The 26,657-nt window shown below is 35.7% G+C and overlaps 1 protein-coding gene across 4 annotated transcripts in view; it reads right to left on the minus strand.

The window, feature by feature from the left end:
• The window catches only part of LOC122400637 (protein doublesex), a 226,000-nt gene that overhangs the window by 26,402 nt on the left and 172,941 nt on the right, over nucleotides 1–26,657 (minus strand). For 3 of the 4 annotated variants that reach the window (XR_006259365.1, XR_006259366.1, XR_006259364.1), the window contains one exon: nucleotides 23,936–24,065. Coding sequence is in view for 1 of the 4 variants with exons in the window: in XM_043402184.1 (XP_043258119.1) it covers nucleotides 23,812–24,065 (254 nt within the window). In the remaining 3 variants the exon portion in view is untranslated. Of the gene's footprint in view, nucleotides 1–23,806; nucleotides 24,066–26,657 lie in introns of those variants that run through there. The other variant, XM_043402184.1, reaches the window with a different exon arrangement.

Genomic DNA, 26,657 nt, shown 5'->3' on the forward strand with positions numbered 1-26,657 from the left:
TAATGCACATCTGTCCTCTCTGTAAGTGTTTGTATTATTTTTTTGTACGAGTGCTCGATTTACACTGATTTTATATGCATGCAATATTGTACCCCTTTTTATTTACAGCCCGAAACTATTTGTTGTAATAAATAAAGAATACCTTAGGTTAAGCGTAAGTTAAAAAAAAAGCAAAACCAAAATTCATTCTTTTGTTTTCAAAAAGAGTTACGACTACATCTACCGTGATGTAGTATTTCCAAGAATTCACTGTTTACTATTTACCACGAGCACGTGCGGTCAATGACCTCTTGACGTAAACAAACCCTTCAAATCCTTATAACTCCAAAACTAACTACACTATCAACTTGAAACAAATTTCATTTTAAAGGGCTTCTCATCCTCTATCCGATGAATATAACAACTACTATTGTTTATGCTGTCATTTATGTTTATTTTGAAATCTGCTTTGTCTCTATGCGTCCAAAGAAGTTTCAGCAATTTCTATTGATTGGTGTGCGATAAAACTGAATTATAAATTGTTAAATTTGTATACAGAATGTTTGTGTAATTACTAACCAGCATTTTTTCGTAAATAATTGTTTTTCTGAAACTAACTACGGTATCGACTTGAAAATTTGTTTTCAATTGCATTTTATCATCCATTTGCTGAAAATTAAAAAATTTCGACGTAGTTTTTAAATTTTCTGTATGAAATTAAATTACGATTTAGTGTAAAATTATTGAATATTTTTGTACAGATTATTAAAATGCATGCTTTAAGAAAATATATGCGACATAAAAGAGAAAGATATCTTACGAATAAACTTCGAGGCATAACTTTCTATACATTTAATGCAAAAATTAGAAGTACGTTGCCTCGTAAAAGAGAAACAGAAAAACTGGTCATTTGATCGGTCATGGTAGGAATGGGTGTACATGAAGTGTCGATTGGTTTCGTGTTAAATGTTCAACTACTGATACATTTACTTTAAATACCGTTTGGGCAAAAGCCACGTTTCAGAAATGTGAGTCATACATCAACCAAAATATTATTTTATTTAGTACGCGTCACGTACTTGCGTATGACACGCCATTCCTGGCAAGGGGCCAACGACACGTATGCCCAACAGAAATGATTTTCTATTTTACGTCCGTATAAACGAATTAAGTATCGACCGTAAATCAATGTAATGTATGAGTGACATATACAGTTGACCAATTTAATACATTTTATTTGTACTATTGGGAGGTGAGATTTTGAGACACTACCTACAAGCTAAACGACGACGAGGGGCAAGGGAAATCGTCTGTCTGCTCCACCTAATCCCTTCCACATTTCAGGTTCTCGATTACTATTGGCTAACAACAAGTCGATCAGACTCGGTTACACACAGCAGATCGGTGTCAGCGAATGCGTTAAATACATTAATAACCTAAGTGAATTAGTTTTTAACGAGCTACAAAAATGATAGGCGTTTCACGCTAGATCTGCCATCTAATAGGTATTTCGTTACTAATGATTTCAACTGCCAACCACGATACGAAGGAGGAATTTTCGCAGTTTTAATATAACTTGAGTAAAAGAAAATGAAAAACTGTAAGGCTCCTCTTACAAAAGACGGTTCTTCGACCTGGGAAACTGAACTAAAACAAAAACCGCTGAAAAGCCATGAGGATTATGGATAAAGTAACTTGAATATAATTATTTTTTCGGTTCTCTTATTTTCCAAGAAGGGTATATCTCTCAAAGCTTTTGCAGTGACTCGAGTGTCAAAGAGGGTACGCGACGCAGTTCACCTAAATTCCCACTTCCTATTTGCTCCTTGTGTGAACATTCACTGTTTGTCAAAATCACGGTCACATAAACTATTCACTCATGCACACACATCTTATATTTTAGATCAATTTTTGTTTCAAACTAAACTTAATTTTCAGTAAAAGCCACATCGATGAGTCATCTAGCAGACTCGGGACGACAAATAACCATTATCGATGAGCAGATAAATCAAAGTTCATTAACAATATATTTAACGTAGCTCGTATGTATATGTAGAAAGTTTAAGATATTAGATAGAACTCTCTTATTTTGGATATAATTTGAATGGTCAGGTGTATGCAATTCGAGCGTAGTTCGTGTTACGTTTTTATTTCGGGATTTAGGTATGTGATCGAAAACTAGTTAGAAGTTGGAATATCGACAGACGCGAACGACAATTAAAAGGGGTCCTAAAAAGAGATTCGACGTGTCTAAGAATATCGTGTGGTGGTCTATTCAGCTCGGATGTGGATTCGGTCATTATCGCCATGATGCTTTCGAGACGTATGTCTCCGGGACACGTTTTACGACGCGGCCAAGTTTTAGTGCCGAGCGAAGTTTCGCTTCGCCAGGATTTTCAAACATCGACCTTAGTCTATCCTCTCGTTGTGGACGTTTCCGCGTAAACTGGAAATTCTTGCCGAAACTTAGACGTAACAACCAACATTGAGACAATGTACGACTATTCAAAAAGAATATCAATCCTATTAACACTTTGCCATGTCGCCCATACAATCTATTGGTCACTAAAGGTTGATATGAATTTTATGTTTACGTACAATTTTTAATTTATTCTAAATAAATATTTTGAGTCATTGGAATGTTTACGTATAATAGATACTTTTGACATAATTTTTAATTGCGTGTATGGGTGACAGGATTTTCCACTAAGGAACTAGATAAATTGATTCTCAAGATAAGATGTCGAAAAAAATAAATTTGAATAGGATTTTTGGATTTTAGCAAGGTTACAAAAATAAGTGCTGGAACAAATTTTAGGTTATATAGTTTATAATATTTTAAAATTAAAATTTCGATCTTGCAGAATATGGTACTGTGCGTGTTAACTATTTCTCTCGATTTTTTATTTTCTCTATTCTTTTACAATTCTTGGTTATATTGTGTCAATGTTAAAAAAGAGGCAACATTTTATGTTTTATACAGGGTGTTCGGTCACTCTTAGGAAAACTTTTAATAGAAGATTCTAGAGGCCAAAATAAGACGAAAATCAAGAATACCAATTTTTTGATCGAGGCTTCATTAAAAAGTTATTAACGTTTAAAGATCCGCCTGTGGAACGTGCGCGTGATAGTGGTTCTCACTCAGCATGAGAGACTCTACTCATTAAACATTAATAACTTTTTAACGAAGCCTTCATCAACAAATTGGTATTCTTGATTTTCGTCTTATTTTGGCCTCTATAATCTTCCATTAAAATTTTTCCCAGGGGTGGCCGAACACCCTGTATATTCGTCACCGAATGATCAGTTTTAAGAATGTTAGCTTGCTGGTAATTATTCGATAAAGTTAAACGTATTCGATAGAGTAAAACCTAACACCTCAGTTATTTTTGTAACATTTTTATTTTAAAGTTCTCACCCCTGAATTTATTATTTAATTTATCAGAGGCAACCCCTAAACTAAACCACCGTACAAAATTCAATAACACGCTTGACAACGTTCGTTAGAACTTCCAAACGATGCACCAAATTTAACTAGTCAACAGTCCGTGCCCGAATTAACTCGAGTAGCTTTTAATAAAACCGCAGAAATAGTGAGTTTAGATTTATCCTCGACATTTTCTCAAACTATGCAGTGATAAATAGAAGTATTCAATAGTTCAAAAGTAATTATAATATCGATAAGATTCTTTAAAAATCTAGAAATACTCACATTTATCGTAAACGTTTTAACGAGACGTAAGTTTGAAGCGTTGATCAACATGTTAAGGGCAGTGTATCCAAAACAACTCGATATAAACGAGAGAAATCTTTCAAATAGGGAAATTAAATTTCAAGGAAAGATCGACCAAATCGTTGGATAAAGGTAAGTATGAAGAAGTGGGAAACAAAGTCGAGGAGTGAAAGAAAAGGAAACAACGAGGGAAAAGATGGCCGGTTAATGGGTCTCGTAACGAGACTCGTAACGCTTAAGTGAGACGACCCCATTAAATGTTACACATATTTAACCCATCGACGAAGCTTGAAATATTATTTCCACTCGTAAAGCGAACCGCCCGAACGATTGACTGTTACTTTGACGCCGCTTTCGACCGAAAGGGCGGACCACCTGCGTCATTTCTCTCGTTCGTCCTGGAATATATACACTTGTGCATTCTTCGCATCCCATTCTGGTCCACCGACTTGTCCCGCGGCTTTACGATTCGTCTCGTTTTCATGACTTTCCAGCACCGCGAGAGAGTCGCAAAACTCATCTTCGCCCCATCTACCCGGTTCATCCTGTTCATCTCTCGACGGCGTAACAAGAAACACGGAGTTAATTTTCTTTTAAGACCCACGTTTTTTCCACGGCGTTCCCGAAGTCGCGCCATTTTTCTTTCCGTTTCATTAAATGCTTATTTTATGGGGGAAGGCTGAGAGACTAGACAAAGCGTCTCGACTACATTTCGAGGGCGAAAAGAGCCACAATTCGATGTCCAAAGTAGCAGAGACCAACGACCCACGATACTACTTCATCACTTTTTGCACCCTTACAGAGACATTAGATTCCTTTCGATTTTCTACTATGTCGAAATCGAATTTTGAGTAAAAATGTATTAGAGTGTGTATGGTCTATAACTAACATTTACTGAGATATTACTCCTTTTTCTTTTGAGAAAATTAAATTCCACTTTCTTTGAAAAATTTGAAAATACTTCAATAGGAATCGATAGTTTCAAAACTTACTGAATTATGAAAAATATAAGCATGAGAAATTACGTTCGAGGAACAATTTTTTTTATTGAATCATTGTTTTACGTGGGTACAGAACAAAGTCAGTGTAATGATTGCACAAGATCTGTAACTCTCGCTGACGTCAATCCTCAAGGTATTAACATACGTTGTTGAAAATATTGTTAAAAATGGAAATTTAGATACTGCTTGGTAATTTTGCAAATATTTCTGTAAAGGAAACGTGCGAACTAATTCAACAAAATGTATAAATATTAAAAGAATTTTAACTGTTGGATAAATTGATGTTATATAATTATATCGAGTGGTTTAATTACAATGCATCAAACATCATTCATAATATGATTTATCTTGTTCCTTAATGAACCACTCGAGTAATTATAGATAATTGTTATTGCATGCCGTGAGAAGACGTTCGATGTATGTATATTCGCTAATAGGAGCGGCTAATTACAGGAGTGTCTAATTTATATTTCTATGAAGATTAAGGGAGACTAGTATATGAAGTATACGATCGATGAACGGCTACTGGTTCTTCGACTGTAAGTACCAGTGTTTCTTACTGCATACTTATTTAAATATTAAAGAGATGCTAAGTATAGCGTCGTAACTAATCGTTAAAATTCTTATTACAAAATAAATTTAGGCAAGTTCCACAATTAACGATTTAACTACGATTTTTGGGTGTTATTTTTAATAGATTCAAGCACGTGAATCAAAATAAAATTATCGATGACATCGAATAGAAGAAAACATAGAAAAATAATGTCTAATAATTAGTACAGATGTGTTTAGCCGTCCCAGGATCGTGAAACACAATTTACGTTTCTATGAAATCATATCTTTTTGAAAATGTTTATTTCTGGTACAAGAGAAGAAAAGGAAACATTTAATGTAAAAAATTGTAATCATTTTTATCCAATGAAAATTTAATATCGTTAAACGATCATCAATTCGTCTGACAAGATATAAACGCGAAATTCATATGATTTCATATTACATAAAATGTTAATTTCACTTATATGCTAATTGTTGATTACTTGAGAAAATTGCCCGAGGGGGGAAAAAAAGAGTCGGAACAGTTGTAGGCATTAATCGATTCACAGTCCATATTCTATCGAAGCGATCTTCTACCGATCTGACCGTGAGGTGCCTCATAAAAGTATGATTTACAACTAGGCTGCCTCGCAATCTCCTTACCCACGTGATTCCTTCGCGGTGCATTGCCGTTTCTCATTTGGCAACGTTTCTACGATAATTCAGTAAGAGTGTCTGCAATGTTGCGCGTTCGCGACAAGTGTTTTCGAAGAGATAGTACACAGAGTGAACCTTAAAATACGCTGTAAACGAGAAATGGATGACTCAAGATAAGTCAAAATTATATAATACAGTCGACAAGTAAAAGATAAGTTTGCACAATTTTATTTATTTTACTTAAAACACGACGGAATCCTTTAATTTTGTATTCGTTGCTAGCTTTACGGAATATTGCTTGGCGAGAATAAATTACCTTCAATTTTTATGCAGTTCTCTTTTAAACTCTGTTCGATAAGAGAAAAAGAAACATTGCTGGCAATAACTGATCGAAAAAGATACTATTTTATTTCGATAATCCGGCGTTGCAATGTTATCTAAACATCCAGGGTTTATCTCATAACGGTCAGCTAATAAAAAAGACGCAATCGCGTGTAATCTACACCAGACCGGTCGAGATATTCAATAGTACGGAAGCCAATCATGAATCCACATCACGGCTACGTCTCTCCGCCTCGTCCTTAAAACTGGCCAGATAAATTCCATTCGCGCGGTACGTTCCGAACACGAGCGACACACATTATTAAAAACAACTCGGTGAACAGTTATTTGAAAATAAGGAAGGAAATTTAATTAGATAGAAAAACGAACGGCTGGTCGATCGTTTCTCGAGAGAGACTTCCCATCCAATGGGATGATCTAGATAGGTTCCAAGTCTGCTCGAAAAGCCATAAAAGGAGGTCTAAGGAGAAGAAGACACATCCAGGCACGTAGCTAAAATGGAAACGGCTACGGTGGTTGCGGATACGATAGGTGGGAGGTTTATCGTCTGCTGGTAAGTGCTTCGCAAGTTCTCACTTCTACCCCGTTCACGTTTCCATCCGAGAGTGGGAGAGAGCCATAAAATCACCGCGAATACTTCAAATAATACCTATCTGCCAAGTACTTCAGGGGGTAAGATCATTCGGACTAAAGGTTTGTCCTTTGGACGTCGTTCCTATCTTTTGGCATAAACCAAATTGTCGTCGGTTAGGAGACAGAGATCTCTAGCAAGATTTTGAATTCGAATACAATATTATTTCTTCCCCCGTGTTACGTAGGACTTTGTGAATCGGACTGAAACGTTCCGTGTTCGTCCACCCTGTAACAGCGAAAGTGTTAATACGTTTCGCGCAAGGGAACACTAATAGATGCACGCCGGACTGAGATTTTCTGAGCTCTGACGGATAAACGTTTGTGCTAATGTGCCAGACGAGATGCTTAAGCTACAACGTGCTCGGATATATCATTTGCGAAAGTATTCGCGACGTACATTCCCGTCCAGAGGGAATATACTGTCTCCAATTCTTGTCTGGTTAAACGCGGGCTCTTGTATTATATTGTACCTGCTATGTTAAACTAAACTATTTATATGCCCATTAGGGTCCATCAATTTAATAACATAACAGGAGGAATGTTAAAAGGTACATTAATAAATGGTGATGGAAAATTTGTATATACCGAAGACTGATAAGAATCTCATTCGGTTGTGTTGGGAACAATAAGTTTAGAACCGTCTAACAAGGCGTATTAAAAATAGTTAAAGTTTACACGCGTGCAGTTCCGAAACTATTAGTATTTTCTTCATAATTGACACTCTGTCAGAAGCGGTAAAGCTTACTCTTTAAAGTAGTTTTTGGTTTACGTCGATTCGACTTTTCGTTTTGGAGATATCGTAATTTATGTACAGGGGTAATCTTTTTAATTCGACTATCTCGGTCACTGTCTAATGCGTTGGGCTTCTCTCTCTCTCTCTTACACGTGAGGCGTGACAGTCGTGACCGAGTGATGTACTGTTTACTATATACTACGAGCACGTGCGGTCAATGACCTCGCGTCGACGTCAACAATGAAAAGTAAACAAACGCTTCGAACCCTTATATCTCCGTAACCAGCTATCCAATCGACTTGAAACTAAAATCTTTATATTTCCGGAACTAATTACGCTATCGACTTGAATGAACACTCGTTTTAAAGGGCATTTCATCCCCTACTCGATGAGTATATCAACTATTAACATTGAAGTCTGCTTCGACTCTATGCGTCCAAAGAACTGGTGTACGATAAAACTAAAGTATAAATTGTTTGTTTAATTGAAAATAAATTTAAATTTGTATACAGGATGTCTGCGTAATTACTAGCTAGTATTTTTCGTAAATAATTGTTCTCTCCGGAGCTAACTACGGTATCGACATAAAAATTCGTTTGCAATTTCATTTTATTTTCTATCTGATGAAAATTACAGTCAACAACGAAGACAACGTATTTCAAAGTTGAAAACGTATACTTTACGTATACTGAGAAAGTAGGTGCACAATAGTAGCGTGGGAGAGACTGTAGATGAAGTCGAATAAAAATCATACTTTCCCAATAGCAATAAACGTCTAAACGGTAATTTCGACCGACCTGGGCTTCCACGTTGCCGGTGAACTCCAGCGACGAAACAAAGAAGCCTGGAACGAGCGATCAAGCAGGCGCTTGAGGTCCCTTCGGTTTATGTTTCCCTTGGCCATCGTCCGATCGGCCGGGGCCATCAACGGGCAAACCGAACATTGGGGACGGAAATCAGGGCGATTCCTTGAACGCGGGTGGCCATTCTTTTCATTCGGTCATAGAACTCGATTATCGTCCATGAGGAGATCAGTAGGAGGCGGGGTTCTTTTCATTAACGAGACGCATATCCTGGGTAGACCCCGGTGGCTTAACTCGCCAGAGGTAGGTGCTCGACAGACGTCGTATTTCATGGAAGCCTGGCTGTATTTTCGCGCGTATGACTTTAACTGTCGATGTGGACTTCGCTTGTATTTCTTCTCAAGTTTTACGGGCGCTAGGTCGACCGCTCCGAGCCGTAAACGTCAGTCCCCGCTAAAGCCCTGCACGCCTGCTTGTCAGGTTCCTTCTTCAACCTTCTTCTTCGTTTGCCTCGTACCCTCCTTCCCGCGTCCACTTCGCGAACGTCGGCTGGCGCGAAGAATTGTCCGATGGTTCAGCCTCTAGCCACAGACTGAGGAACAACTCGTTTCCGTCTCGTGCTCTACGTGGGAGTCGATTTCGTAGAGAATGTCCCTACATGTCGTGCGATTCGAATCGCGTCCACCAATTTATTCGGACGTTTACCGTGTCGGCGGATCGCTACGTATCGCGTGGAACGACGCTAATAGCGACTGGATAGGAAGCTGATGTCAGAGTACATCTCGGCTCTATAGTTTTATCGTGCTTTGTCTCTTCAGGCTTTATCATTATTAAAACATTTTCTACCATACGTTCTTGGTCTTTTTCAATTACCGAGTCTGGAAACTATAAGATGTAACTCTCTCCTAAATGAAGATACTTGCAATTTGGTGTACATCACTCGATTCTTATTATTGTGGGATTTAATCTACTATATGTACTTGGTACTTTTCAATTACTGAGTCCGGAAACTATAAGATGTAACTCTCTCCTACATGAAGATACTTGCAATTTGATGAACATCACTCGATCCTTATTATTGTGAGATTTACTCTACTATACGTTCTTGGTCCTTTTCAATTATTGAGTCTGGAAACTGTAAGATGTAACTCTCTCCTAAATGAAAATACTTGAAATTTGGTGTACATCACTCGATTCTTATTATTGTAGGATTTAACAAAGAGAATTGTATTCGAAACAAATGTAAAAATAATATAATTATATAAACGAATTTGAAACACACGATCTTTTTTCATAAATTAATATTATATAAAAATCACTTCTCTCTGCCACAACCACTCGTTTCGTTCTCCCTGTTGTCTCGCTGTCCCAGGTTACCCATTCCTTCTCGAACAAAACACTTTCAACCCTTTTGCACATAAATTAACATTCGACAAAACTACAGCGCTGCACAAATATGCAATACAAATCTCCTACATTATTGTGAGATATTCTGTATTTATATGCACGTTTACTTATATTGTATAGTACAATATAAAGTGATATTGCACTTATACATTCATTAGTTTTGAAGATATTTTAAGCCTCGCACGGCTATCGTTAAAATAGTTATCCGAACGGCGTTCGCTGGGTCTTGTTGTCTGGGACTCCACATCTTACATTTTGCAACACTCATATATTTAGACTTCTAACATATAATAATGTAGAATTGTTTTACTCACTTGTTGGAATGATCTTAATTTTGTACTAAATATTTTTAGGTTTTGTTAACTTTTAATGATATAGTAGAGACTTTCTGACTCATTTTTGTTTTTATAGCGATACAAGTAGTCGAAAAAGTAGTTTAGCGGAATTATTCATTTTGCAGCGTTTAAAGACCAAGGATAAGGTGTTTAAAAATAAATTTAAAAATAATTTACTATTTCTTAAATAAAAAATATTCAGATAAAACATTCAGGAAAAAAAATTAAGAGCACTGAATGTGTTAAAAAATAACATGATTTTTTAAGTTATTTGTTATTCTATGAGTTATTTTATGAATTTATCATAATTTTTTTATTATTTTTCTGAGCTGTGAATTATCATTATTCTTATATAATTTATTATTGTGCGAACTAAGAATGAAACATTACATATTAACATTATTATTATATTTTTTTACTATTGCAGAATTGAGGAAATAATAAACTATGAATTACAAAACTTTAAAATATTTAAAAATTTTTATTCTCAACTGTTTTAGTACGATTTCAAATGATGAGTCGTTTTGACTCTTCTATGTTTATGTTATAAAAGTATACTATCCCGTTAAAAGTTAAAAGAGTACATATTTTATCAGTCCCTTGAAATACCTGAAAGATGGCTCTTGAAATATCAATGAAATATAAACACAAATGTACGAGTAAGTTACAGAGTGCATAATGAATACCAGAAACATTAACGTTTTCGAAAATACGGGTAAAATGAATGAAAAATAAGTGTTATTATATAATGCCATATTTCATATTTAACTACACAGTAAATGCAAGCAGACTATTCAAAAGATAAACGCAGACTATCACAGGCTGACATTAACTCTAATCGACGCTTGCCTCGATAATGGTTGCGAAAAGATCCACAGTGTTTATTATTCAGAATTACCTGCCAAACATAGTGATACTTATTAGTTACATTATAGGACATCCTACGTATGCTAATTTATGGGAAATTTTCATTGTTCACGTTCTCTGTCATACCAAAACATATCTGCACAGTATTTTCTTGTCTCTTTCTTCTAAAATGATGTGTTCTATCGTATCAGAAAATCTTTCGATCTTTATCTATATTATATAAATATTACTCTATTATGAATATTACTCTATTTTTGTAATGTTGAGCGTTCGTTCTCAGCTTATATATTGACTTTAAGCCATAAACGTCATCAACTAACTCTCGACAATATTGAAAAAATACTCCTAATATATTGTAATTTGAATTATAATTGATTATTATTATGTGTAAGCGATAAAATTATTTGAACATATTTTGAATGTATTTTGCATATTCCTGTATATTTTGGCATATCATTGATATACAGGGTGTTCCGTAACTGGTGGTACAAGCGAGTAGGGGATGATTCTACGTGAAAAATTGATATAGAATAAAATCTTTTCATATGATTCTTTATTTTCGAAAAAAATAAGTGAAAATTTGTCAAGTACGCGTGTACTTGATTTAGCTTCAATTAAAACAAAAAATTATTATAGCGTTTGAACAATTAAAATTCCACAATAATACGTTAGAAAACGTTCGATGTAATTTAATCAGGAGAGCACAGTTATGTTTGCAACAACGTGGACATTATTTCCAACGGTTCATAAATTAGACGAATTCTGGAAATCTGTTCATCGATGACAATGAAATCCGTCGAGTTGAAGCTAGTCCAAGTGCACGCGTACTCGACAAATTTTCAAACTTATTTTTTTCGAAAATAAATTCATATGAAAAAAATTTTATTCTACATTTTCGATACAATTTTTCACGTAGAATCACCCCCTACTCGCTTGTACCGCTGGCTACGGGACACCCTGTATATCTGACATATGTCACTTACATATTTTTACATATTTGATATAAACATTCGCAGTCTAATAATTACAATTCTTGAACCGTATCTATCTCCAGAAATTGTATCTTTAGTTAAGTCCTTTCCTTCACGTGCACTAGTTTTTTAATCTTTTTTACCCCAGGGTTAACCGTCGCGTCAAACACGAGCGTAAAGGATGAGTAGCGAGCGCAAGTTCGTTAAATTTTAGAAATTGAAATAAGACCTTCATCCTGTGGACGGTTTATTAAAGAAACGGGTTCGGGAGTTCCGAAAATACGATTTTAAAAAGATGTTGTTCCTACTGGGCCACGGGGTCTGGAACCAGCGATGGTTTACGGTCGACCGGAAAACGTCGGTATCCGTAACGTCTCGAGGATTCATTAAGAATGCAATATGGCGTGGTTTTTACCGTGCAAACGAAGGGAGCTAGCTACGCGCGAGAGAGTGGCCATGCGCTTAGAAAAAAATTACGACGAGGTTTTATGGGGGTTTAATTGTAGCCCGCGACTGTGGTTAGAAAGTAGTAAAACTCCGTTTGCCAGGAGAGTCGAGCCTGTTACACTGCTTAACGCTCTCTGGTTCTTGATTTCGTACAGGGAAGACGCGATGGTGATGAGGAGGATGAAGAAGAACCGGCGTCGGCTCACGCACTTCGCTGCTGTTAATTATTGCTTTGTCTTGGGAATTGCGCCTTCATTCTTAGAGAATAGGGCCGACGATCGCCGCCAAGGCCGGCTATATACTTTCGTACGATATTTTTGACTCCAGACGTAATTTCTTTTGTGGAATTGAACCAAATCCCCCCAGGTGTGGCCCCTCCGCGCGAACCACAAAAAACGTTTCTCGAAAGTTCCAGGAGCCTCATATTTTTTTCCTATTTGGTACTGTAGATTGTAGGAAATAATACAACAACCTGACTTGAACTTTCATAACTCTTGCAATATAGAGGTTCGTAACAAGAAAAATTCAAATAATGTTTCTTTACCTTTTACGATATATTTAACTCCTGATGGTTATAAAAATATGCATTCGGTAGTATTTCATCATTATAATCGTATGTAATTGTTAAGCAAGACTATTTTATTCTATCGATATGAAAAATATTTTAATTCTAAGTGCAGTTGATCACGTAATAAAAATTCGAAAGGATCCAAAAGAATCCACGTAAATCTTACGAGCTCTGTCCACTTAAATATCTTGATTGCTTCAAACAATACAAGAAGATATTATCTACAGAAGTTGTTAAGAAAGTATGAACGATATTCTTGCAAGTGTAGGGGTAGAGAAAATACAAAGGTCAACATTGTTTTTTTAAATGTTCAATTTTCTTATGCTCGATTTCGACAGTATGGCATATTCTGAGTATGAAAGTACTAAAGCACGTTTGTCCTACAACGTACCGTTTTTTAGATATTCGAGTGTGTTCATGAAGTCCAAAATGGCGGCCATCTGCAGCGATGCAACGTTGTAGTCTTTGAACTGTTGCGTTCCTTACACGTCTAATTATCGGGTGCTAGTACATTGTCAGAAACAATGAAGATATTTAAGAGGACAGAGTTCACGAGACACACTTATAACTGATTTTAAATATGTTATCTGTGATCTTGAGTTTCATAAAATTGTTATAAGCACGCTTACTATGTATATTTGTAAATGTTTTAACTATTGATGTTACCCGATTAATTCGAAAACACAGTAAAACAGCAATTTCACGCAGGTATAGTCCAACGTTTGGACGATTCACGTTTCAGACACAAAATGGATGGAAACCATGAGCATCCGTTCGAATAGAAATCAACACTATGTTCGTCCTAACAAATAGTTTATAATGTCGCATTCGTCCGGGAATCGGGACATAAATTTCCGTATTTTTACGATTCGCGTACGCAAAAATATGCGCCCACGGAATGGCGTTACCTCGTAATATACGCAGAACGATTAGATCTTTACTGTCGCATACTTATGCTCGTGAAATATGTGAGCCGTCCTGTCGACCGTAGCACCGTACAATTGCCCCATAACGCGTTTACAGGGTATTTTCTACACTTGCAGCTGTAAATTCGAACCAACGCGTGTTTAAATTATAGGAAAGAATTTATGCTTTCAATAAAATTATCCGTCGTCGAAACTAACATTATTGCCTGGATACGTGTTATTACCGTTTACCGGCATGAATCTCTTCAGCTTCTCGAATTTTCTCTCGTACCCTAAGATGGTGAGAATAATGCACAACGTTATGTCCGTAGATATTACAAAAGTATCCTGTTTTAGTCCATCGATTAAAAACGAACATAAAACATGTTTATATTAGATATAATCTGTTTCTCGAACTCAGAAAAAATACTCTATTTATTCCAAAGCTAACATAATTGAAAATCAAGATCTTCAACGTGTTAAGGAACGAGTTTTTGGAAAAAAATTGACCGATATGAAAAAATTGTGCAAGAAGATGGCCACTTTGTGGACGATTAATATTGTTTTAATAATGTAAAATAATGTTCCTTAACTTAAATTAGTCGTTACATTACATATTTTTGTTCATAAATTTTTCAAAATGTAGATAGTTAAAAAACATTATTGAATTCGATAACTGCAAAGCCAGGAAGTGCAACCCACTGTGTGTATCGGAAACGAAATAAAGTCGATAAAAACGATAAGCAGAAAGTTTGAAAAAAATTATTAAATATTCTGCTGCAACTTTTTTTTATCTGCGGTAGTTTTATTGGTACTGAAGCATCGGACACCAACGACGTACAAAACACCGGTTACAGCTAAAATAAAGCGGGATGATTCAGAATGGAGGTTGTAGCAGCATGTCCAACAGAAAAAGTAGTGGGAAGTGAGCGGATGCGGGGAGATAAAAGATTGTAATAGCGAGGCGCATCGTGTAAGGAAGAACGAGAAAGTTTGGTAGAGTAAAAACCAGGAATGGATAAACGATATTCGGCTCATGTGATGCAGGAGTCATAAAATTCAGAGCTAAGGTGTCGAAGTCTCTATACAGGGTGGGTTAGGGAAAAATAAGGAAAACATTTGGTATTCAATTTTTTCATCCGAGGAAATTGAATTTAGAGTACATTACTTTACAAGTACTGTTGAAAATGTTCTCGTTGACAAATTAAAGGTAACTGAACGGATCGTAAGGTACTATTTTTTAATTTTACCTCCACAAGCTTCCAAAGCATATAACATGCCAAATCGAAAGGAAATGGACTGTTATTCTATCATTATCAATGTTTGTAAATAAATAAATTGCATCGCGTAGTCGTGTAAACTGCGAATTCAATTTTCTTGAAAAAATTGTATACCAGAGTTTTCCTTATTTTTTTTACATAAAATCACTTCCTACTTAGTTGTACATCAATGTTCCACCCACAGGGTAATAAACTAAAACGGAAGCAACGAGTTTTAAATTCGTTTCTCCCGAAAATGAAAAAATTGAATACCAAATTCTATCTTTATTTTCTTACGTCGTATCACGATTTTCCACCCACCCTGTATAATACGTTAAACAGAGATGTAAGACCCACCTTTGTGTCGTGTCGGAGCAGCCAAAGATTGACAAGTAAGGGGCTGTGGTCGTATTTACAAACGGAAAAGGACAACCGCAGACACGAATCCTGAACATGTTGCACGCGAGAGGTGACTGCTTTGGTTAGACAAAGGCAGTAGAGAACAGAGATTTCATCGCCTCATTTTTGGCCAAAGAAGAAGACATTTCACGGAGAAAAGTTTTCGACCGATGCAAGCTACTTGAAATTTTATGAAAATTCTAGGTGCAAATAGTTTCGGAGATACAGTTGGTAAATCTGATTGAAAACTAAACGCGGTGTATTTGGAGGATGAGATCATCGATCGTGCTAGGTAGACAATGTCTCTGTGACCTTTCGATTTTTCGTCATTCCACATAGCGTCTGGAGCGTTTACGACCGGGACAAAAATGGGCCCGCGAGTTCCGGTATGTTCTCGCGGGATCACGGTTCCGTGAGTCGCGAGACGATTTCGACTTCTCTAGTGTTTGTCACATAAACTCTGCTAGTTTACTACGGCTGGAGTAAAACGAGCTAGAGTCTGGGGTGCGCCTCACTTACGACTCCGCGATGACGGTTGCCAGCAAGCGGCCGGGCGAGATGGAAACACGGGGGAAAGGAGAACCATAAGATGAACAGAAGAACCGAAACGCTGCAGAACGGGGTAGAGAAAGAAAGGGGAGGGGAAAAAAATACCGCAAGCTGTAAAGCGAACCACGTTTACGACCGTCGTTAAGCCCGCTCTGAGCGACCTGTCTGATTACATTGATGCTGCTCGCTGCAGCAGACAAAACTAACCCCATCGACGATGTGGCGAGCTATGCGAGCGAATATCTCCGACGGTTGGTCTTACAGCCCTTTATTTCCGTGGAATTAACAGCAAAATTAACGGAAACAACAATCAGATTTTATCTACACATAATGAATACCAATTTTAGAGCTTTTCGTAGGCTACCTAATTCTCACATCGATTTACAAAATAGCGAACTATGAGAGTGAATATCTCCAACGGTCGGCGTTCGAGCCCCTTATTTCCGTGGAATTAACAGCAAAATTAACAGAAATAACAATTAGGTTTTATCTACAAATAATGAATATCAATTTTAGAGCTTTTCGTAAACTACCTAATGCTCACATCGATTTACAAAATCTGTTATGAATTATAGTTGATAAATCAATTATGCTAATGCTCTTGGAATTAACAGCAAAATTATCAAACAGAAATAACAGTCAGATTTTATCTACAAATAATGAATACCAATTTTAGAGTTTTTTGTAAAATACCTAATGCTCTTGGAATTAACAGCAAAATTAACAAACAGAAATAACAATCAGATTTTATTTACAAATAAGGAATACCAATTTTAGAGTTTTTCGTAAATTACCTAATGCTCTCATCCGTTTACAAAATCTGTTACGAATTATAGTCGATAAATCGATTTATTCGTTATCTGTAAACATTGTATAACTGACGATTATCTGACAGTAGGTCGTAATTAAAGGTAATGAAAAAACAATCATTTTTATAACTTGAACATAAGAAATCGAATAGTGATACCGCGATAAAAATGCTAGTATATTTTGGAAATTTGATGGAAACCACTTCAACCCATTTTATTATTAATCTTGTCGCGAATTATATTGGTCGACCATAGAAAATTCCATAATTACTCCTTCGTCTTCGAAGACTTTGGAAAACTTTCCCAAAAATGTAGAATCTAGAAATCAATTGTTTTGTAGATTTTACTTTTACAGTAGGTACTTAATATTTCTTTAATACAGTATATATTTTTCTCAAAGAACGAAGTTTGCAGACGATGCAATACGAATACTTTTACGATTCGTCGACGTTACATTTCAGTTTCTTATATTTTAATGTTTAGTATTATTTTACAAATAATAAGAAAAACGTAGCATTTTTAAATTGGTGAACCCGCTGAAAAAGACTACAATGGGAAACCAGTTGAACAGCTTTCCGAAACTGAAAATGAACACAAAGAGATAACTTACGCTCGACGTTACAATCGACGGGCTTCTCCGCTTAAAAAGAATTGTCTTCATCCTTCTGTGGACCCCTCGCGCTACTTAAAGCTTCGCTTTTCGTTCGTTCAACGAGATTTGTACGTATTTACTCCTTACCCGCGGAGGGAAAACGCCAGCGCGGCAACATCCTTTATAGCCGGAGATTTATCGACTCGTTTCCCTCTTTAAACATCACTGACGTCTATAAACTAGACGAGATTGACCTATCGTACCTCCGGATGGAATCTTTCGGTAGAGTAGTACTGTTAAAGATTTAAACTTGGCCGCGGTCCAACTTGTCTGGCGCACATGATTCACCGTTTCTATAGTGGACACAACAGGGATGTTATCTTCTGCAACGGAGTATTCTGGTCTAAACGATCATTCTCAAAGTGATCTTTAAGAATTTGATAAAACTTATTAAAGAAACAAATACGAACAAAAGAGATAGAACAAGTTCAGTGCAGACGTTTAACTGTGTTTCGATTCTACAGAAAATCTCAATTAATATTTTAAAGCCACGTTTTGAAACACCGTCCCAAACGACGACGTTAATTGGACCCATTCTTTCCTTTTAACCCGTACATTCGACACAATCCGTGTAACGAATATGGTCCAAACATAATTTATTTTCCTGATATAATCTTTTCAGTCGTTTATAATTGTTTAGTATTTACATCCACTGAATAGGTATACTTTGATAAATGTACATAAAATAAAATATGTACAGAGTTGATTTAATAAAAATTGAATAAATAGATTCAGATACCCTATAAACTAAATACCTCAGTCAAAACCTACTGCAAATTGAACAATTACGAAGCAATAATTTAACTTATGTAGATAAAATGTTACGTCAAAGAGATTGCGTTAACTGATTGGATTTTTTAAAAATGACTCAACTTGCAGAACGTATGATATTTATTATAGGCAGTGCAATCAACTGACTTTACTGACAGAAGAAAGTAATCGACTCGAGATCAATCAGATGAGAGAAAACATTCTTAATATCATTGTTAATATAAATAGTAAAAGGAAAATCGATTTTGTTGACCCACCAGGACAGAATTCATTTTTTAATCGTGACTCGCGTAACAGGAGTAGACATTTATTTGGTACATTCATAAAAAATGAGTTCTATTTTTGTTTTACCTGAGAACCTTTCAAAGCAAACACAGTGAAATTGAGGGACCGCATGTTTTATGAATATAAAAGAATTTGAAGTGTAACAACAACTGCATGAAATGCATGGGTGATCATTTTTCGCCGCAGAAATCATTAATGATATGGACTGTTACGTCAATAAATATCGCTCGCCCAAAATACATGGTAATGCTAATAATATGTATTTACTATTCCTCGACCCTCAGTTTGATACAGAAAACCACTAATTTGCATTCATTGATCACAGAACGATGCATATTTATAGAACGTTTCTTAAATACAAGTTAAACATTGGAGAAGGTTTAAAAATAGATTCAACGAAACAGTGGAAAACATCCTGTGAAGTATTATTGAAAGAAAGATTTATATAGTTTATATAAGGTTTATATAGCTTTCACTCCATACGTAGGTATACACTAAAAGAAACTCATATTGTTTTCATTCCTTTATGGTGATCGAGTATATTAATTTCAATTTAAAACATAAAAATAAAAATTTTAATCGTGGAATAAAATATTTCATAGAGAACAAATAAAAATTTAACTGTTCGATTTAATAAACTACATCTCTGGTTCCAAATAATTTAATTTAAAGTGATTTTTAACTTCGATAAAATTATTAAACAATGTTGAACAAAATTGAAGAAATTGCTATGCAATTTTAAAAAGAAAATCCGGATGTGAGACAATATTTTAAATTTTAAAAATTTGAGGAGATGAAATTGTTTAGGAGGCAAGTGAAACTGACGACTGCTTTGGGAGTAAATTTAAATATGGTGATTTAAATTATAATCATGATCGATAAAAAAAAAATATTACCATAGCTCACATATATTGTTTTGGGTGTCTTTATATTTTGACATATGCTTGTATATAATATTTTCGTATTTCAAATATGTTATTTGTATATTTCAACATATTTTAAGTGCATAAACATCCGCAGTCTAATTATTCGTGATTGCGGCAGCCACTGTGACACAACACTGTAACTGCTAGTGTGCAAACCAACCTTAATACGTTCGAATCGAAGTGGGTCGTTAACGGGTCACTGTGTTAGTACAAAAACTCCTGATAATTTGTAAAATTTCTTCTTGACCTATGCCATCGACCCGGGACTCTAACCATTTGTGCCGGGATGACTCACAAAACTCAAAGAAACTATTGGTCCTGATGGAAGAGAAATCCGTCATAAAGTGAGTTTTATTGATTATAACGCTATTAATCGTTAGTTTACGTGAAATCTTGATGGAATTTTAGGTGAAAAATTTTATTTCCTTCTACAATTTTCAAACATTAACAAATTCAATGTTTACGACAAAAATGACTGAGCTTCAAGGCCTCAGTCGATGGATCTATTTTATCATTATTTTTTTTTCATGGAATTCTGTATTTCCTTTAAACGATATTACAACTTCTGTGAATATTGCTCTGCAAATACTTGAAAATAAATCAAATTACTCGGAATGGGTAATCAAATATAATTGTAGACATAGAGGCGCTCGATTTCGCTTTCCCATGGGCACGATTCCTTTGAAATGCTCGATGAAGAAGGTAAACGACTAAGAACCCGAACAAAGCCCGAACGAAGGATGGCTAAGCGACTCATAAATTCGATTTTTTATGGTGTTGTCATCGTTAAAGCCGAAACCGTACCTTTAAGCTCCTGCGTATACCAGCTCTATCACTAGCGGTCGCTTTGATGAAGTTAGTAGCGAAAATCGTTGCGGTTCAAAATACCTTACTGCGGAGAGAAGGCGTCGACAAACACACATAGCTGCGTCTGTCCGGTTTTGTTTCATGGTTGAGAAGTTCTCTTCCAGTATTCGCGACAAACGGCGTCTCGCCATGTTTCTTCATTCATGATATATTCCATTAAACATTTCAGATTGATCAAGAATTTGACATCGGTCTGTCTTCAAATCTATTTACACCTTTTGCAGAAATTCATCCATCTTGACCCAAAAATGCAATGAAAAATACCTCCCCCTCGCAAGGCTCAAGCGAAATAGAAATAAAAGTATGAATTTTGTATTTTCAGGAAATTGTTTTCGAAACAAACGTTGCACAGAAAACAATGTTGCATTTGCAATTTTTGTGTAAGGAAAATATAGAATAGGTTCTCGTTATACAGGGTGTTCGGCCACCTCTAGCAAAAATTTTAATGAGCGATAGTAGAGGCCAAAATAAGACGAAAATCAAGAATACTAATTTGTTGATGGAAGCTTCGTTAAAAAGTTATTAACAATTAAATTCAAAAATTTCAAATCGTTCTGGAAAAATTATTTTCGGATGCGGGGGTCAACTACAATCATTTTTGGTGAGTACACATACCTCCGAAATCCTATCTACTTTCGAGAAAAAAAATCGAGTAGGTGCTGAAATTTTTCGGCGAAAAAAAATTTTTCAAATCGTTCTAAAAAAATTATTTTCGGTTGCGGGGATCAATTACAATCATTTTTTATCATTACACATACCTCCGAAATTGTACGCACTTTCGAGAAAAAAATTCCTTACTGAAAATCCAATAAGGTGCCTAAATTTTTCAACGGAGAAAAAAAATTGCAAATCGTTGTGGAAAAATTATTTTCGGTTGCGGGGGTCAATTACAATCAGTTTTTGTCATTAGACATACCCACGAAATCCTGCCCACTTTCGAGAAAAAAAATAGAGAAGGTGTGAAATTATTCGAGAAAATTAAAAAATTGCAAATCGTTGTGGAAAAATTATTTTCGGTTGTAGGGTTCAATTACAGTCATTTTTGGTGAATAGACATACCCCCGAAATCTTGCGCATTTTCGAGAAAAAAATTCAGTAAGGGCGGCACTTCAAACGTTAATAACTTTTTAACGAAGCTTCCATCAACAAATTGGTATTCTTGATTTTCGTCTTATTTTGGCCTCTACTATCGCTCATTAAAATTTTTGCTAGAGGTGGCCGAACACCCTGTATACATATACATATAATTTAAGTTGAGTCTTACTTTAAAATCCAAGATGGTCGAAAATAAGGGGCACATACGTGAAAACTTTTCGTTTGACAGTAAAAAAAATTGTTGTAAGAAATAAAACTCTTTGCGTTAAATTTTACACGAGTACTTCCAAAGCCTGTTTTTATTTTTGCCCTAAATGGACATAAACGCACAGTATTCGATCCAAGATGGGTGAAAATAGGGAGCGAAAACGCGAAAGCTGCTCGTTTGACAGTAAAGGAAATCATCACGAGAAATAAGACGAAGCTGCGATAGTGAAAAAGGCAAAGTTGAGAACAACACGAACCGAAAGAAAGAAACGGAAGGAGGAAGTAGCAGGAAATTGGGGAACAGTTCCGCTGGTCTAAGCGATACGGGCCTGGTTGGCTCTTAAAAGGAAGGGTATTTTATAGGTTAGAATCTGTTTTATGTGTGCCGGATTTGCGATTACGGCCCCAACTTCGAGCGTTTCAAACAAAAGAAGATCGTGGAGAAGGAGAAAGACCTTTATATCCTGAAACGAAAACTAATCCCTCTGCCGTCTTTGGCTCGAGACTTTCATTCGTTCTGATTTATTACCATTCTGATCAGGAGCATTCCGATGCCACCTCAAAATGTAATGTTTACTAAAATGCAAAAGCAATTTGAGATAAAATTTTATTTCTAGGTGAAAACAATTTAGGAAGAATCTTTTATTTATAGTTGTGTTTCATTCAATCATGTATCTAATATCAAAACTTCTACACGAGAGGGATAACAAAATTAGATAAACCCTGATCAAAATAATAGTAATGGTACATTGATATGGAATAAATCGGAAATTGAAAATTTTTTTAAAGAATTTCACAATGTTTGTTCCTGTTATGAGGATCTAACTTTTTGTTTATAATATGAATTTCACTTTACCTGTGCAGCTTTACTATTTGTAAAATGTTGAAGTTAGATGTTTATGCATTGATTTATATGTTATAGTATCACTCGTCAAATTAATTTTTACAATTTTTTAAATCAGCTAATATTTAAATCACAAAGGATATGAAAGCTATAAATTGTATTAAAATAATAAACGAAATATATTAAAAAACCGTGGAACGTTAAACATAAACTACGACTATGAATCTTTAGGTGTTGTTAGAACTCGTTTAGAGGATCAAAAATGTCTTTGCAAACAGACGACCGGAAATGAATTGTTTTGATGATACTCAACTATTAAATTTAAAAATAAATAAGTCTTTTCACGGTACCATATGCTATATAGATTACAACAGCAGGTATTTTCGGGGTAAATGCACAAGTCTGTAACTGCTTATTTCGATGTAGCCTTCTACGAATGTTTTTAATATTTAAAGTTGACACGCTGGTCTCATAATAATATCGATTGCTCTGTATCAAGTATGGTCGTAAACAGAACTTCCCGTTTACAAACCAAACACCTGGTAAAATTACAAAGATCAGCAGATTATTTCGAAAGAATTCTGTGGGAGACCACTATTTTTAAATAGAAATCTATAAACAGAATCGTACATAAGCGGGCAAATTAATACAATTACTAATCAAGTGAAAGGAATTTTTAGATTTTGATAAATGTTTAATATGTTGTGGCAAAGAATGGTTTTATTTGTTAAAGGAGAGTTCAACGAGGTCGAATCGTTGAAATCGTGACATTTTGATCGCGCAAGAATGTTTTACTTTCTTGGTTACTGTTGCATCGCAGTATCTACTGTATAGTCCGGGCCACGATATAGCGAGCTCGTAAACTTGAGTTGGTGTCAAAGTTTACACGTTTCAGCTCCCGAAACAAGAGAACTAACAGAAATACGAGCAGTTAAGGGCCTTAGACTATAGTCAGTGTCGCCATTTTTAGAGGTATCGTAACAGGTAAAGGTCTTACTCAAGTCTTTAATATCGTAATTTACCTGCTTATAATATATGTATGTAAAAAATGAAAAAAGATAGTGCAGTGACAGACACAGAAAGATACCGTCAAGCAAGATGTCATGTATGGCCCTAAGTGGCGCAACAGTAGTCGGTCCCAACCCTCGAGAGTTTAGTTTACGACCTTGCTATATCGTGGCCCGGACTATACATTTATAGTGGACAAAACGGATGAAACGTGACTTACCTAGGCTACGTAGTAGAATGATCTGGAGGACTGTTAGGACTGGACGGCACTCTAGTGGTCGATAGGTGAGAATTCAGGGGATGCAGGAGTGGCCTGAGCTGGCCAGTGCCCGGTGGTGGTGCAACCCCTATATAGGGCACCTGCCCCTCGTATGTTGGCGCTCCCGTAGGCTGAGTGTATCCGGTGCAGCAATACGTCCGACTAGTTTGGACCATTCTGACTGCTTTCCAGAAGTGCATCGCGCGAATATCGTTGTTGGCTATAATCGGACAAAAATAACAAATTACGCATTTGTTCCTTCAATGTTTTCAATGTAAATAAAATAGCACCCTTTTAGGAAAAATCTTTCACATTCCGGTGCCATTGTAGCTAATTTCATCAAAGGACTGAAACAATACTCATTACAAGTTACACATTGCTTTTCTAACAATAAATACATTTTTGCTCTTAAACTGGTCTTATACATAATACTGAGATATTTAGAACATATAAAAATATTTTATAATCTTTTTAAATGACTACCGTTCGAAAAACTCAATGGTCGTTAATTTCTGGTTTAAAATACTATTGTACGCTATTTTGGTATGAGAAATCCGGTAAATTCACGCGTGATTTTCTTGCTGTATACAGTGAAACGTGTCTCTGTACGCCATTAACTATATTAATAATTGGACTAATAATAGCAAATATTAATAATATTAAGACACATTCTATTGAATTTCGGGTCTGAGATTTAAACGATGCAAAAGAAACGTCATAAACGATTGTTGAAAGTACTTGCAACCAATTTCAATTTAAAAGTTTCGAAATTAAAAATTTACTCATGTAGAAATAAATTAATTAAGTTTGCTATAAACTTCATACAAATGCCACCGTCAGTTTTCATACTTAACAATTTCAACTTATTTTTTTTTCTTTTTTTCAAGTACACATTTCTGTTTTGCTAGACTCTGGAAATAAATACTAACGAAAGAAAATGATTATAAATCTTCTCGAACACTGCATAGATTGCACTTTTGAGAACATTTATGGTCAAATTTACAATGATGCCAAAACCCAATAAAATTCATCTTTATAACTTGAGCGAATGAGGATATATACATAGAAAATAATATTATCGAATAGATTAAATAATTATGTAGACGAAGATGAAACCTGACATGAAAAACGTACAAAGCTCACCCTTAATTCTTACAATTTAAAAACATGCAGAGACCCGATTATTCAGACTTCTATAATACACCATATAAAAGAAGAATAATTCAATTTTTCAGTAACTTTACTGAACTCCTTGCATGGCATTCCTATAAAAGAAGAATAATTCAATTTTTCAGAAGTCAATGTTTTTTTAAATCAATATTAAACACCATAATTTTTGTACTGTTTCTTATTTGTACTGTCTAATCGCGCGTTGTAGCTGATATAACTTTAAAGGCTAAATATAACTTTAAATTTCTACTACCCCAAACCTAATCATTCGTGATGATCGGAAGTTTTCCTTCGCCAAAATTCTTCACGAATCGAGGACGTGCACAATGGTCACGCTTCCAAGAAACGATGAAGGGATAGGTGGCAACAGTTCATCAGGCTAACCTCCGAGATTATTAACGACCCGAGCTATGATTCCCGACACAATGGGGATTCAACCACGAGGTCGAGCATCATTCGAGGGGGATTCCGAGAACGGTGCACCCAGAATTCATATGGGTCATAGCCAATAGGAATTCACCCATTCAGGCATCAAGATGGCCGACCCCTCGAGGCGTGGTTTTCATAAGAGCGTATCACAATACGTATAAACGGGAGACCCTCAAGTATCTGCTATTCTGCCGCAAACAATGTCAATTACCCGGGTTTCGTGGTCCCGTAGCTTAATTGGCGCCATTTATTTTTAATTGTCGCCACTCCCAACGTTAGGGCAAATTTACGGGTGGACGTAACACTTGGTGAAAAATAGTGTTCCCTTTGTTTGCTTATATCGAAATGGACGATTAAATTTGCAATTAGTGCACGAATACCAGACACACTGGAAGGTTTAACACGTCCACTGCCAGATCAAAACCATATAATATTTTGCACAAGTATAATTTTGATTTTTGACCATTGTACATAACCTAAAATTTGTTTCAGTACTTATTTTTGTAACCTTGTTAAAACTCACAAACTCTATTCAAATTTATTTCAATCGACGTCTTAACTTGAGAATTAATTTTTCTAGTATCATAATGGTAAATCATTAATGGTGGCAGTCAAAGTGTTAATAACGGGTTGTGTTACTGATGGTGCAAGTAGTGGTTGACTACTGTCGCTAAAAATTTAAAATGACTCATAAACGTTACGATTTTTGCGTCTACATTGTGTCTAAGGTTATGACAGTCTAAAAACAAAATGGAGAAATTGAAACAGCGTATTATTATTAAGTTTTCAATGACCAACTGAAAGAATGTTTAGTGTCTACAGTAAGAAACAGTCGAATGAATACATCTTTCTGTAACTATTTGTAAACATTTGAAACGTAAAATAAACAAATGTGACTGTCCATTGAAAAAGAAACCAAAGAAGAAGTGGGTTAAAACGGACCGAAACGCGTTACACCTTTCTCGCTCTATAATGAACTTTCATTGTTACGCGTGTGCACACAATTCGCGCGGCCAGTTCCATTCAGTTGCTTCGAACTCGCACGCAATCCTAGAAACATTATTTCTGAACATCTTATTCACATTATGGAGACTTCTTTCATTGAAACATTCGTTTGATTGTTGGAACATGGCTGTTGCAAAGAGGATCAATTTGTATTCATATTGTAAACCTAATACTCTGCATAATGGGGCAGAAGCAAGCTTTATTCTTC

The sequence above is a fragment of the Colletes gigas genome, unplaced genomic scaffold (genome assembly GCF_013123115.1).
Source record: "Colletes gigas isolate AHSC1104 unplaced genomic scaffold, ASM1312311v1 Colletes_gigas_Sc00019, whole genome shotgun sequence".
Classification (NCBI taxonomy): Eukaryota; Metazoa; Arthropoda; class Insecta; order Hymenoptera; family Colletidae; genus Colletes; species Colletes gigas.